The sequence below is a fragment of the Zea mays genome, chromosome 2 (genome assembly GCF_902167145.1).
Source record: "Zea mays cultivar B73 chromosome 2, Zm-B73-REFERENCE-NAM-5.0, whole genome shotgun sequence".
NCBI lineage: Eukaryota > Viridiplantae > Streptophyta > Magnoliopsida > Poales > Poaceae > Zea > Zea mays.
Window position 1 is genome coordinate 135,902,693 of NC_050097.1, and position 13,751 is coordinate 135,916,443.

The 13,751-nt window shown below is 39.1% G+C and overlaps 2 protein-coding genes across 3 annotated transcripts; one reads left to right on the forward strand and one right to left on the reverse strand.

The window, feature by feature from the left end:
* Positions 1-244: 244 nt before the first annotated feature.
* LOC109944025 (uncharacterized) lies at positions 245-5,836 on the reverse strand. Of its 2 annotated transcripts, none has more exons than XR_002749960.2 (4): positions 5,510-5,836; positions 5,302-5,433; positions 819-952; positions 245-643 (listed from the first exon to the last, which is right to left on the reverse strand). XR_002749960.2 is itself a non-coding variant. In XM_023301650.2 (4 exons), the coding sequence occupies exons 2-4, from the start codon at positions 5,392-5,394 to the stop codon at positions 479-481; spliced, it is 396 nt and encodes a 131-aa protein (XP_023157418.1). In that variant the 5' UTR covers positions 5,395-5,433; positions 5,510-5,836; the 3' UTR covers positions 245-478. The 2 variants fall into 2 exon arrangements, 1 of the variants encoding a protein (XP_023157418.1); XM_023301650.2 differs by having other exon boundaries at positions 819-956.
* A 2,372-nt stretch (positions 5,837-8,208) lies between these two features.
* Positions 8,209-13,263, forward strand: LOC103646990 (uncharacterized). Its single transcript, XM_008671575.3, has 8 exons — positions 8,209-8,260; positions 9,295-9,488; positions 9,593-9,950; positions 10,289-10,533; positions 10,618-10,830; positions 12,008-12,100; positions 12,434-12,538; positions 12,615-13,263. The coding sequence occupies exons 1-8, from the start codon at positions 8,209-8,211 to the stop codon at positions 12,990-12,992; spliced, it is 1,638 nt and encodes a 545-aa protein (XP_008669797.1). The 3' UTR covers positions 12,993-13,263.
* Positions 13,264-13,751: the final 488 nt, after the last annotated feature.

Consider the following 13,751-nt stretch of genomic DNA (forward strand, 5'->3'; position numbering starts at 1 on the left):
CACCTACCCATATGGTCAAGCCACTGTTTTATAGACGTGGAGAGGCAAGGCCAAATTTTTTACGCATCTTTTAATTCTTGAGCCATCTAGCGTCTTTGACTAAGAGCCCACTTCAATTGAAGAGTATTCAATTGAGTCCTATTATTTTTCCCGACAATAGTTGCATATATTTATTGCATAATTTATGTCTATCAAGATTTTTAGATCAAAAATAAATATAATGATGAAGAATAAATATAATATATAATATAAACATGAAGAATAAATATAATATATAATATAATGTCTAGATCCATATATGTCTACACCCATACATGTCATGTTGCAATCTATTGTGCCCAAAAAAGCCCACATCGACCAGGTCCATATACACACGTGAGGTACAAATCAGCATGGTACAGCCCACCGAGTAACATCAATTTAGGTCCTAGTACAGCCGCCGCCTAGCAGCAGTACAGCCGCCGCCTGACTCCAGCCTTTACAGCCGTACATGCTTGCTGACTGGCTGTACCTGACTCCAGCCTTTACAGCCGTACATGCTTGCTGACTCCATACAGCCGCAACAGCCAAACGCCGGAAACACAAGTAGGAGCTTGAAGCCGTCGACGGCTGTTCTGGCGCTATTACCGTGGCAAGGTGTTTCCTGCCGTACAAGAGAGAAGAAACATCAAAAGGTTTGTAGATCATAAGTACTATATGCCATAATGAAAACTGTCCTAGGTATTACTCCTAATGGATAGTATGATCCGTGATCCATCCATCTAGGTGCAGGAACAGAACTTGTGGCCTAATGTTGGGGCTGAAACCATTAATCTTACCATCCTTTTGATGTTCTTCCAAGACTCGCCATCTTCCAAGTCTCCAAGATAGAGCACTCGCCATCTTCCAGGATTAACCGTCAAGTTTTCTTCCCTTGCTGCTGATAGAGACAACCTCATATTCAGTTTGAAATCTGTCTAGCCAAGGGGAACCAGTGACAGCACAAGTTGACAGGTTAGTGACTAATATAGTACATGTTTCAGATTTCACATTAGTTTACAGGTTACACATAAAAACTTAACATGTTTCACAGACAGAACAATAGTTCAAAGGTTTCAGATTTCACACAGGTCTCACATGTTCACACCCAAGTTCACAGGTACACAGATTCATAGAATTTACACATAAGTTCACAGGTTTATGTGATGTTCACTGGTACACACACAAAAGTGAATAGGTTTCACAGACTGACAATTGGTTCAGTTGACACACAAGTTCAGAAAAGAAGCTTCAGTTCACACAAGTTCATAGGTTTCCTTGATGCTCACATGAGCAGCCCCTCACCAATACAGGTTTGATAGATTTAACACTGGTTCAGTTCACACACAAGTTCACAAAACAAGCTTCAGTTCACACAAGTTCATAGGTTTCCCTGATGGTCATAGTGAGCAGCCCCTCACCAATACAGGTTTCACAGACTGAACACTGGTTCAGATCACACACAAGTTCACAAAACAAGCTTCAGTTCAGTAGTTCACACAACTATTTTGAAGAGCGGCTCTAGAGTGACCCATTTTGCCAATTGTGTCACTTGCAAATAAATCAAATGTGAGTCACAATTGAGTATTCATTCTGTTTTTACTACCATTTTAGTTATTTAAAAGGAGAAGAGAACATTGACCTACCATTCTAACAGTGAACTATATGTATTTGTTTAACTAGAGCTACAAATCTCAAGTTTGCTAGCGTTGGGCATATTGTAGTGTCAAGTAATGGTTTTTAGGATTTTTTATTTGTTTCACCTGTAGTGTTTTATTATTTCAATGTATGACAGATGGACAGATCTTGGATCAATTCTAGGCTTTTCAGCAACAAGTATCTAGCCGGGGTGGATGAGTTCATGAAGTTTGTTGAAGAGCGGTTTCCTGATGTCACAGAGATCTTATGCCCATGTCGACAGTGCTTGAATCAAATTTCTAAACATAAATCACAAGTAGAGGATGACTTATATATTAATGGGATGGCGAGCACATACACAACATGGATACATCATGGAGAGCTACTATTGACAGGTAGATTACATGAAAATGTTGTCCATCTAAATGAACCACCTAGTTTGAATGAGGATGGTAGTATGAATGCGTATGAACAAGATAACCCTGATGATAGATTACCAGAAATGGTGCATGAGTTATTCACATCTGAAGAAGGTATAGGGAAGTCCATGTTTGCAGTTGTGTTAGATGAGATGAAGCAGACACTTCACCCAGGTTCACCATTCACAAAATTTTCTTTTGTGGTTCGGTTACTGCATATCAAGTCATTTTATCGGATCAGCAATGTGGCATTCAATGCAATTTTGAAGTTATTATCATTGTCATTCCCACAATGTTGCCTTCCAACATCTTATAATGAAGCAAAGAAACTTATTCGTGTATTAGGACTCGGATATGAGTCAATCCATGTGTGCCGAAATAATTGTGTTTTGTTTCGGAAGGATTATGCAAAAAAAGATGAATGCCCAGTTTGTGGAGAATCTAGATGGAAAGATGGTGAAGGTATAAATAAGAGTCCTCAAAAGGTACTTCGGTATTTTCCTTTGATTCCTAGGTTGAAAAGGATGTAAGATTTGCTATATTGGGCATCGACGATTCCTTGAAAAGGATCATCCATGGAGAAAAAAGAAAGACTTTGATGGGAAAGTTGAAAACCGTGACAAGCCAGAAGCATTTAGTGAGGTTGAATTGAAGCAACAGTTGGACAATGTCAAGGATGTTAGACCAGGAAAACATACTCAAAACAAGAAGAGAAAGCGGGATGCAAATGATGGCCAATGTTGGAAGAAAAGGTCGTGTTTGTGGGATTTGCCTTACTGGACAGGGTTGAAGCTGCGACATAACCTTGATGTGATGCACATCGAAAAAAATATATGTGAGTCAATTCTTGGTACATTACTAGGTATACCCGGGAAGTCGAAGGATAGTACCAATGCTAGGCTTGATATGGAAGACATGGGCATACGAAAATCTTTGCACTTGAAGCGTGATGGAGATTCATATAGCGCTCCACCTGCTCCATACACAATGGATAAAAAGCAAAAGCTTGCTTTCTATGACTTTCTAAAAAGTGTAAAGTTTCCAGATGGATATGCTTCTAACCTAGCAACATGTATTACAGCTGATGGTTGCAACCTCCAAGGGTTAAAAACTCATGATTGTCATATAATACTGCAACGCATTTTACCTGCCGCTCTTCGAGGAATCATGGATAATGACATGTACATAGCAATTGCTGAACTAGGTAAATTTTTTCAGCAATTATGTGCTAGGACATTGAAGTTAAATGTTTTGCATAGAATGAAATATGAAATCCCAATTGTTCTATGCAAGCTTGAGAAAATATTTCCTCCTGCATTTTTCGATGTCATGGTTCACTTGACTGTCCATTTACCTGATGAAGCTATCTTGAGAGGCCCAGTGCAATATGGTTGGATGTACCCCGTCGAAAGACGGTTATATACTTTAAAGCATTCTGTGAGGAACATGGCACGTCCTGAAGGCTCAATTGCTGAAGCATATGTTGCTAATGAATGCTTGACTGCTTGTTCACGGTATTTTGATGATCTCGATACACGACATAATTGGGAGGGTAGGAACAGAGAGCGTGTTGATATGAGCACGGGTGATTTATCTGTTTTCCAACATGGAGTCGATTTACTCGGAGGGCATAGGATTACATACCAAGAAAAAATATATGAAAAGATGGTTTGGTATGTGTTAAACAATTGTGCGGAGGTTGAACAATATATAGAGTATGTCTTCATATCCACAATTTTGCTTCATTTGACTACAAACCTACTAATTTGATGTGATAATTGTTTGTTTAAAAACTGCTTTCCAGGTTATACAGAAAGGAGCTAGATAATGAAGGAAATCAAGATATTGAAAAAACCATTGAGAAACAATTTGGTACCTGGTTTAAGAACCATGTGAGTTGTTCTTGTATATTTTCTTAAACCATTTTTAGTGGTTGAAGTTGTTTTAACCATCTTGGGGAATTCTGTGTACAGATTGCAACTCTACGATTTGTGAATGGTAAAGATGTAAGTGGTGACCTATACGCTTTGTCATGTCAGCCAGATCTGCGAGTAAGAATATTTTCAGCATGTATTGTTGGTGGTGTAAGGTTCCACACTATTGAGCGTGAGAGAAATAGAAGGACGCAGAATAGTGGAGTTATGGTTGATGGCACACATAATGGAGAAGATATTGAATTTTATGGTTGCTTGAAAGAAATAATTCAGCTGCAGTACAATGCAGACTCTAGCGGATATCGGTCAGTGGTTCTATTTCGGTGTGATTGGATTGATACGTGTAGTAACAGGGCAAGGATGAAAGATGATGGATTCTTTAGAAGCATCAACCATGCATGTATTTGGTACAAGGATGATCCTTTTATTCTATCCACGCAGGCGACAAAGGTGTTTTACTTGGAAGATACCAAATATCGTGGAGACTGGCGAGTTGTTCAAAAATTCTCACATAGGCATTTGTGGAATGTGGATGAAATTTCAAGTGATGAAATATCAAAGGGTGTGGAACTGTCATACCAAGATGATGAGTGTGTTGATTTTCATATTCAAGATTATGATGTCAATATGGACATTGATGCGTTGGGCGGTGAAAATTCTTTTACTGTTCATGCAAGTATAGTTGAAGACCTTCATAGACAAAGGGAGGATGAACCTGAAGATTTATTTGAAGACGAAGAAGATGAAACATTTCTGCAATATGCTAGTGATAATGAAGAGAGAACAATCCATAACGGCGAAGATGATGATAGCGACAATGAGTAGCATGACGAATAATCAGCACAGATTCCAACAAAACAATCTGGTTGCTACTGCTACTAAGTGGTCACTAACATTACTTAAGAGACCAATATAGGCAAATTTTTATAAAGGCCCAATAAATATAGGGGAAAATCTCTTTAGATGCTTGTGGTGATAGAATTTGCTTAAAATAGGTCGGCAACCAGTGAATCTAGAGAGAGCATATGCAGTTGTGTATGTAAATACTCATTATTGGATTTATGATACATATATGTCATATATATAAATATTCAACACATTCGACACTAACCAGGTTTGAATCCTATAAACAAATTGGATTTCTTATAAATATATCCATAGATATATACCCAACGCATTCAACACTATCTATATTTGACTTTGAATACCAGAAACAAACGACTAGTGTTTGTGTATTTTGCTGGCAGCTACAAGTTACTGTGGTTATGCAAATGGCAGGAATCGAGACTAACCTGTCCATCAAGGGTACCACTTCCATCAATACCCCGCCGCCTCCTCCACGGACGCTCCGCCTGCGAACGTAAGAAGAAGCGCCCCAGGAACATGAACCCAACTCTGAACGGTGACTCACCAGATCCAGTAATCTACAGTGCACCAACAGAAGGGTGAGCGGAGGTCCTTTGCGGTGGACACCAAGGACGGGGGAGAGATGTCGAGTACCTTGAGCAGCGCGTTACCAGGAGGAGGCGGGATGGCAGAGGGCGCTCACGAGAAAAAAACAAATGGCGCGCGACTGCGCACCTAGCCAGATCCGACTGCTCACCTCCTCAAGCGACGTGAACGTGGATGCAGCGCCTACGGGGGGGTTTGAGGGGGCGGTGGGGGGGGGACAGAAGTGCTTCTGGTTGGATGTGAGCGGAGATTGAGCGGCAATGGCGCGCGACAGTGGATTTGGGGAACAACTCGCATTGGTCTAGTGAAGAAGAAGGTTCCTGAATCCTATAGGGGCGGTGGGGGACAGAAGTGCTTCTCGTACTCGTTGACGCGTGGGCCAGCCACGGACAGCAGCTGTTTACCGCGTCTACTCTCCCACAGGTGTCATCTCGCGCCACTTTTTTAGAAGAAAAACTAATGGGCTACGGACAACGAATGTTTACTTCGAAATTCATTTGTATTGGTTTTGGGATACATTATGCACATTTGTATAATCCTCAGATTTTTATGGCAAACAACTAAGACCAGATTAAGGCTCCAGGCAAAGTTTCACTATTTTTTACCACTTTTGGTATTTATTTATTTTTCTCGGATTGGAAAGTCATTAAATCATAGAAATCAATAAATAATCCAAGAAGGGAGATCATCGGTGGAAGTAAGTTTACAGCGGTTAGAAGAAACAAATGATACACTTGTGAAGAAAAAACACAAACACGAGTACGAAATATGGCTCAAATCGTGAAATCCTACTCCAATGCTATGAATCTTAATGAGAGAGATGAGCATCTGTGCACAATCTACAAACTAACTTTTGTATAACCCTTTGATTTTTTTATCGCAAGCAACTACAACCAAATTAAGGCTCCATGCCAAGTTTCACTATTTTTTGACCACCTTTGGTATTTATTTATTTTTCTCGGATTGGAAAGTCATTAAATCATAGAAATCAATAAATAATCCAAGAAGGGAGATCATCGGTGGAAGTAAGTTTACATCGGTTAGAAGAAACAAATGATACACTTGTGAAGAAAAAACACAAACACGAGTACGAAATATGGCTCAAATCGTGAAATCCTACTCCAATGCTATGAATCTTAATGAGAGAGATGAGCATCTGTGCACAATCTACAAACTAACTTTTGTATAACCCTTTGATTTTTTTATCGCAAGCAACTACAACCAAATTAAGGCTCCATGCCAAGTTTCACTATTTTTTGACCACCTTTGGTATTTATTTATTTTTCTCGGATTGGAAAGTCATTAAATCATAGAAATCAATAAATAATCCAAGAAGGGAGATCATCGGTGGAAGTAAGTTTACATCGGTTAGAAGAAACAAATGATACACTTGTGAAGAAAAAACACAAACACGAGTACGAAATATGGCTCAAATCGTGAAATCCTACTCCAATGCTATGAATCTTAATGAGAGAGATGAGCATCTGTGCACAATCTACAAACTAACTTTTGTATAACCCTTTGATTTTTTTATCGCAAGCAACTACAACCAAATTAAGGCTCCATGCCAAGTTTCACTATTTTTTGACCACCTTTGGTATTTATTTATTTTTCTCGGATTGGAAAGTCATTAAATCATAGAAATCAATAAATAATCCAAGAAGGGAGATCATCGGTGGAAGTAAGTTTACATCGGTTAGAAGAAACAAATGATACACTTGTGAAGAAAAAACACAAACACGAGTACGAAATATGGCTCAAATCGTGAAATCCTACTCCAATGCTATGAATCTTAATGAGAGAGATGAGCATCTGTGCACAATCTACAAACTAACTTTTGTATAACCCTTTGATTTTTTTATCGCAAGCAACTACAACCAAATTAAGGCTCCATGCCAAGTTTCACTATTTTTTGACCACCTTTGGTATTTATTTATTTTTCTCGGATTGGAAAGTCATTAAATCATAGAAATCAATAAATAATCCAAGAAGGGAGATCATCGGTGGAAGTAAGTTTACATCGGTTAGAAGAAACAAATGATACACTTGTGAAGAAAAAACACAAACACGAGTACGAAATATGGCTCAAATCGTGAAATCCTACTCCAATGCTATGAATCTTAATGAGAGAGATGAGCATCTGTGCACAATCTACAAACTAACTTTTGTATAACCCTTTGATTTTTTTATCGCAAGCAACTACAACCAAATTAAGGCTCCATGCAAAGGTTCACTATTTTTTGAAGCAAATAACAAACAAAAGTATTCAAGTACACCTTTGAAGCAAAAACAAACAAATGAGTCAATTAGTGCAGTGGTATGAGCATCTTCTCACGATGCATGAGCGCTTAGGTTCGAATCCTCGATGTAGTGGCAAATTATTTTTTTGATTAATTACAGAACTTTTTTTTTTGCATTTTGTAAACGCGGAATCCGCACCCCACGTCCCACGACCACGAAATTATCTCCTTGGCACATAATTATCTCCTCAGCTTCCCCATACTGCGCACCCACCTCCCCATACCACGGCGGCGGCGGCACTTCACCAGGTCACCTGCTAGGGCGGCGGGACTTCACCAGTTCATCTCCACGGGCAGCGGCGGGACTCCACCTGCACGGGCGGCAGCGAGACGACTTCACCAGTTCGTCTGCACGGGCGGCGACGGTGCTCCACTTGCACACGCGGTGACGGGGCTCCACTTGCACGCGCGGCGGCGGGCACATCCTTCAGCAGATCCGAAGCAAACATGGCTCCAGGGAGGAAGGGAATACGAAGCACAAGGGAACCCCCACCAGCTGGTAAATTTCAATCGCTCTTGTACCCTAGGTTTAACAGAAATTTAGCATTGTTTTAACCTTACACTAGCTTGAATCAAAATAATCTTGTGAATGCCCAATACCCAATGAGGGAGAATAAGTATTAACATTATTCTACAACCTCAGTGCCAAGTCGTTTGTTTAGGGCTTCATTCCACATGTTTGCAGCATAAACTGGCTGCAATCTAGTCCACATTGACATAACTGCCATTACCTGTAAACATTGTTTGACGAAACTGGGGTGACATATAAATCATGCATATTTAATTCAAGCTTTCCAAACATAGATAAGATTTACCAGGTTAGTATCAAGAGGAGGGGGATAATTATCTCCTATTGTAGAAGTAATTTTAGAGCACTTGCATTAAGCTATAGCAGTTTAGCTATAAATTTTGGAGCTCGAAAGTTAAGGAAAAAGAGAGATCCAAATTACCTACTTTCAGCACACGCACGAGTGGGAGGGGGATTAATCGATGGATTTCTAAGCAAGCCGGGGTGCGAGTGTAATGGATCTGATGCATTGCAACTGAGGATGCCTTCTCACTGTCCCTCACTCGCTCTTCATTCTCTCCTTATGGCCTCCTGTTGTAGTAGTAACATCACCATATTACATGCTTTCAGCACACGCACTCTAGTGTTAAACACTTAGCGATCTATGGTTGTAGCAGATTTTAACCAGTAATTAAATCCTTATCATTTATCAGTGAGCACTATTACTTGATTAACATTAGCAAAACATTCAATTAATATTAGCAAAACTTCAAGATTGTTTACCTAGTTCAAAGGTGTGTATCTAATCTTCAATATTGTTTACCTAGTTCAAAGGTGGTTTCTTTGTACTAATACAGTATATAGTGATCATTCCATCCATTTTCAAATTGGGATTTCATTCCTTCTTTTCTAATGTTTTTTCTGTTTTCTTTTTTGCTATTGTGCTCTTGTGGGTCAGTACATGCATTTGACTTTGATTTTTCAGAGTTATTTATTATTTATGAAATGATGTCATTAATTTACAGAAATCAATCCTACTGACTATGAGAAACAGAGGGCAGAGAATGTGCTGAGGAATAATCAGATGTTCCAACGACTTGGGATTAATCAGTTACGCACAATGATGACTGCCACACGAGCAAGGAGCAAATATGATGGTCCTCAGGAATCAGGGTCTTTGTTTGACGGCGAGGACAGTGAAGGCTCTGAGCAAGAGGAAGTAAACAAGTTTATAATTCATCTATTTCTTTCCTCATGTTATATATCATTACACATGCATTTGCAAATAAATTGATATGCATGATTATTGTATTATACCTACAGGATTCCCATGTTGCAAAAGGTGTACATGGCCACAACCCCACTCATGTTGCTGACAAAACTACGCAAGGAACACGAGGATCTAAGAGGGTTGTGGCCCCTGATGTTCCTGGACAAGAAATTAGATTCACTAGGCAAAGGAGTGCTGCCATAAACCAACAATCCTCCTTAAGCCTAACTACTACTACACATGCTAGTTCACGAGCCACCACAAACCAAGCATCCACACAGAACTTGACTACCGCAACACATTTCACTTCAAGTGTTGCCACTGAGGAAGATTACACCGAAGGCCTGAATACTGCTGCACAGCCTACTTCTCCCATACAAGCTGAGGTCAATGACCACAATACAGATGAAGGCAAGTGATTATTTGATATTCAATCAGTGTATCAACTTATCTTCAATTTCTAAAATACATTAATCTATCAACCTCATGATATGTAGTAGCTATCTAGAATGCATGTGTAGGTAATAGATGCAACTAATGCTTGGTTTTTTATTATTGGGTTGTTAAACATAGAACAAGGATAGAGCAATGAAGTTGTATATTTGTCCAGATATTACTGTATGTTCTGCTCTGTGTACAGAAAATGCTTAGATGCACCAGAACCCATATGATCTTTACCATTCACTAGATTTTTTCTTGCTAGTTTGAAAATTTAATATCTTTTTGCCTTTTATGATGTTAATCACCAGAATTGGTACCAAGGCAACGAAGTAGGGGCAAACAACTTGAATCCTTGAGCAGAGGGTTAGGCACTAAGATTCCAATCCAAATCTCTGATGGAAAGCGAAGGCCAGAACCACCTATTCAGGCGGCAAAGTTTGCATCGGAGGGTGGGATCATACTGAGGCAACACATTCCAATATTTCCGCACTGGAAGGAGTACAAGAAGCAAGAGAACGAGGGTAAAATTACAGACTACATTGGGAAGCTTGCTGTAAGTCATTTTCCCTCACTTGTTTAGTTACAGTTCATTGTCCTTTTTCAATTGAGTATCATAGAGTCACCACTTCTTTGCTAGGGTCAATTCACCATGGATGTTGACAGTAATTCAGTAAAAGATGCATGTGTTGATATGCTAAAGGGTGGACAACGCCAAATGAGGTATAGGCTGAAAAAAAAGTACTTCACTGGAGTTCCCGCAAATCAAGTGAGGACTACATCACCTGTTTCATGTATGAATGATGATCAATGGAGAGAGTTGGTACAAATGTGGTCTAGCCCAAACCACAAGGTATTTGCGATCAAACTCCACTTTTCCCTCTATATAAATAATATTTTTATTTATGAAGTGTTTGGAATGCAACGTTTCTTTTTCTTGGGAAAATTGTTCTTTGTTAGCACTATTTGAGAACCTAGTGGTTGATTCCACCTCCAATAGCTCAGTAACCATTTAGTTGTGGCATGTATTGATCATTAGGCTGGCTCCAACAGGCCAGGTATTTGGCCAGGCAAAGCCAATTTAGCTGGCCGGTTTGTACTGTAGCGGCTCCAAAGAGCCAGCAATCCAGCCCAGGCAAATTAGATGGAAGGAAAGAGAACTGGTAAACTAGCTGGTCTCGGCACGCCAGCCATTTTAGTTGGACCAATAGGATGCGTTGGTTTTTTGGCGCCAAAACGAACTGAACTAAGGCCACAGCCAGTTTGCCTGCTTCGTTGGAAACAGAAGGTTATTGCTGGCCAGGTATAATACTGAGGGCATGTAAACTGTGAAATGGCTGGGCAATATAGCTGCTCGTTGTTGGAGTTAGCCTTATCAGTAACCATTTAGCTGTGGCCTGTAAAATGATCAGTTTTGCTTGCTGTTGGTAAAGGTGTTGCTTATTGTTCTTCCATCAAATGAATGTGTTGCTTGCTGTCATGCTGTAAGAAATGAAACATCAATAATTCTGATGCTAGGAGCAAGCAACATGATTTCTAAAAATTTTTATTGCCAAGAACAGCAAGCAGCAACTAGTTCATTTTCAACAGCAACCAGTTCACTTTCAAGCACACCAAAAATTGTTTTCTGGTCAGCAAGAAGCAGCAACCAGTTCAGTTTGAACAATAAATTGTTCATCAACTGTTTCAGTTTCAACATGTTTTGTCTTACTCGCTGAAAGAACAACAACCAAGCAACCATTTCAGTGACTTATATGAGTTGACAGACTTATTATTTACCTTCACTCAATATTTATGTAACCCAATACAAAATTATTGAAGTGTCATATATGCTTTTCAATGTCCATATTATCCTCTAAAAGTATTTTGTTCTTGTTCTGGATTTATGATGAAAAGATAACTCGTACAATTATGAAACTATATTTCAAGCTGCACTCGATTTATGACTAAAGTTGATTGTATATTCATAAACATAATCTATTAATTTATCATCGCTATTTGTCTACCTTACAATTGTATTTTACATACAGAACAATTGTGTGAAGAACAAACTTAATCGTGAGAAGGTGCAATTTCCACAGTGCACAGGATCTCAATCATACGTTGCAAAAGCTTATGTAGTGGTAAGAAACTAATTGTGTTATGTTTGGAGGAACTTGTTGCTTCTCACAATCTTGGTTATTGTATAAATGGCTACTGGTACCAATACAATCGCTTCAATGCAGTCTGTATTTATAGCATTGTTCCTAGTTCCTAGTTCATGTTTTTTAGCGTATACACACGGATGAAGCACATTATCCTATTCATGGCATTGTCCACTGTTGTGTGCCAATTGTCTTCCAACATGTTCACTTGTTTTTTAGCGTATACACTGATGAGCACATTATCAAATTGTTTCACTCAAATTAATATGTTTTCAACTCCATGCTGATCAAATTTATTTGACTACATTTCAGAGACAAGAAAAATATAAAGATGTCGAACCTAGTGCAATTGATCTTTTCAAGGAGATGCATTGTAGCAAGAAAAAAGGATTTAGTGAAGTTGTTCAGAAAGCTATAGTAAGTACATGTTTATCTCCTTTTTACTACTTTCCACTATGTATTATACTATATTAAGTTTTAATACTTATGCTAGGGTGATATGGAAGCAATGGTGGCAACACCAGTAGAAGATGGACAGCTTGCAAAGTCTGCAACAGAAGTTGTTTTCAATGTTCTGCCTGGTTCAAGTAAATTTCTTCACAATGCTGGCTTTTTGCCCTCCTCCAAGAGAAGCAACACAGGGACTGTTTCAGCAAGAATGCAAGAACTTCAGTCTCAATTGGACAATGAGAGGCGAGAAAAAGATGGACTTCGAGAAGATATGGATACCTTAAAGGCCAAGTCAGAATCATCTGAGGCAACCATTGCTAATCAATCAACTGAGATTGCAGATTTAAAGAAGTCCTTAGCAGAAAATAGCATCCTACTGCGACAGATATTAAGTATTAGTCGTGATCAGGTCAATCCTTAAGCATGCTTGCTCAGATGCTAGTGTCAACCATCCTGAAGACACATCTCACAAAATTGTGGACCTCCTTTTATCCTTATGTTTGCTATATGGAACTGCAACTTACAATCTATTATATGTGTTCTCTTACTATAGAGTTTTAGTACATGTCTGGTTAAAGACTTATGAACAATGTTCTTTTGTGTGTTTTTGCTTCAAATATATGGATGTTGCAAAAAGTTGTGACTTTGGATGAATGTGAAATATATGCATTATCTTTTGGATGGTTGTAGCATCATTGTATTTAGTGATGAACCAAAATATCACAATATGATTGCCATGTCACTTGCCATGTCATCGACCATACAAGTGTTTTGTGACAAAACATTGCGTCATAATTTATTTGACACGTCATCTACCACGCCATGATGAAATTTATTGTCACAAAGTTATTGCCACATCAGCATCCACGTAAGCTTATTTATGACGCATATATCCGTCATAACATATTGCCACGTCACCTACCATGTCATATCGCCACGTGGCAACCGGTCCAGTACTACACTTAATGACGTTTTCCCCCTCATCTATGACGATGTGGAGTGTCATAGATTTAATGACGAAAATGTGTGGTCGTCATTAAGTCTGTGACGTTTCCTAACCATTCGTCATAGAAGGTGCTTTAACACGGCACTTCTGTGACGACAGTGTTTTTGTCATAAAGTCGTCACAACCATTTATGTTATGACACAAATACCATTGTTTGTGACGTAATCTAAATGT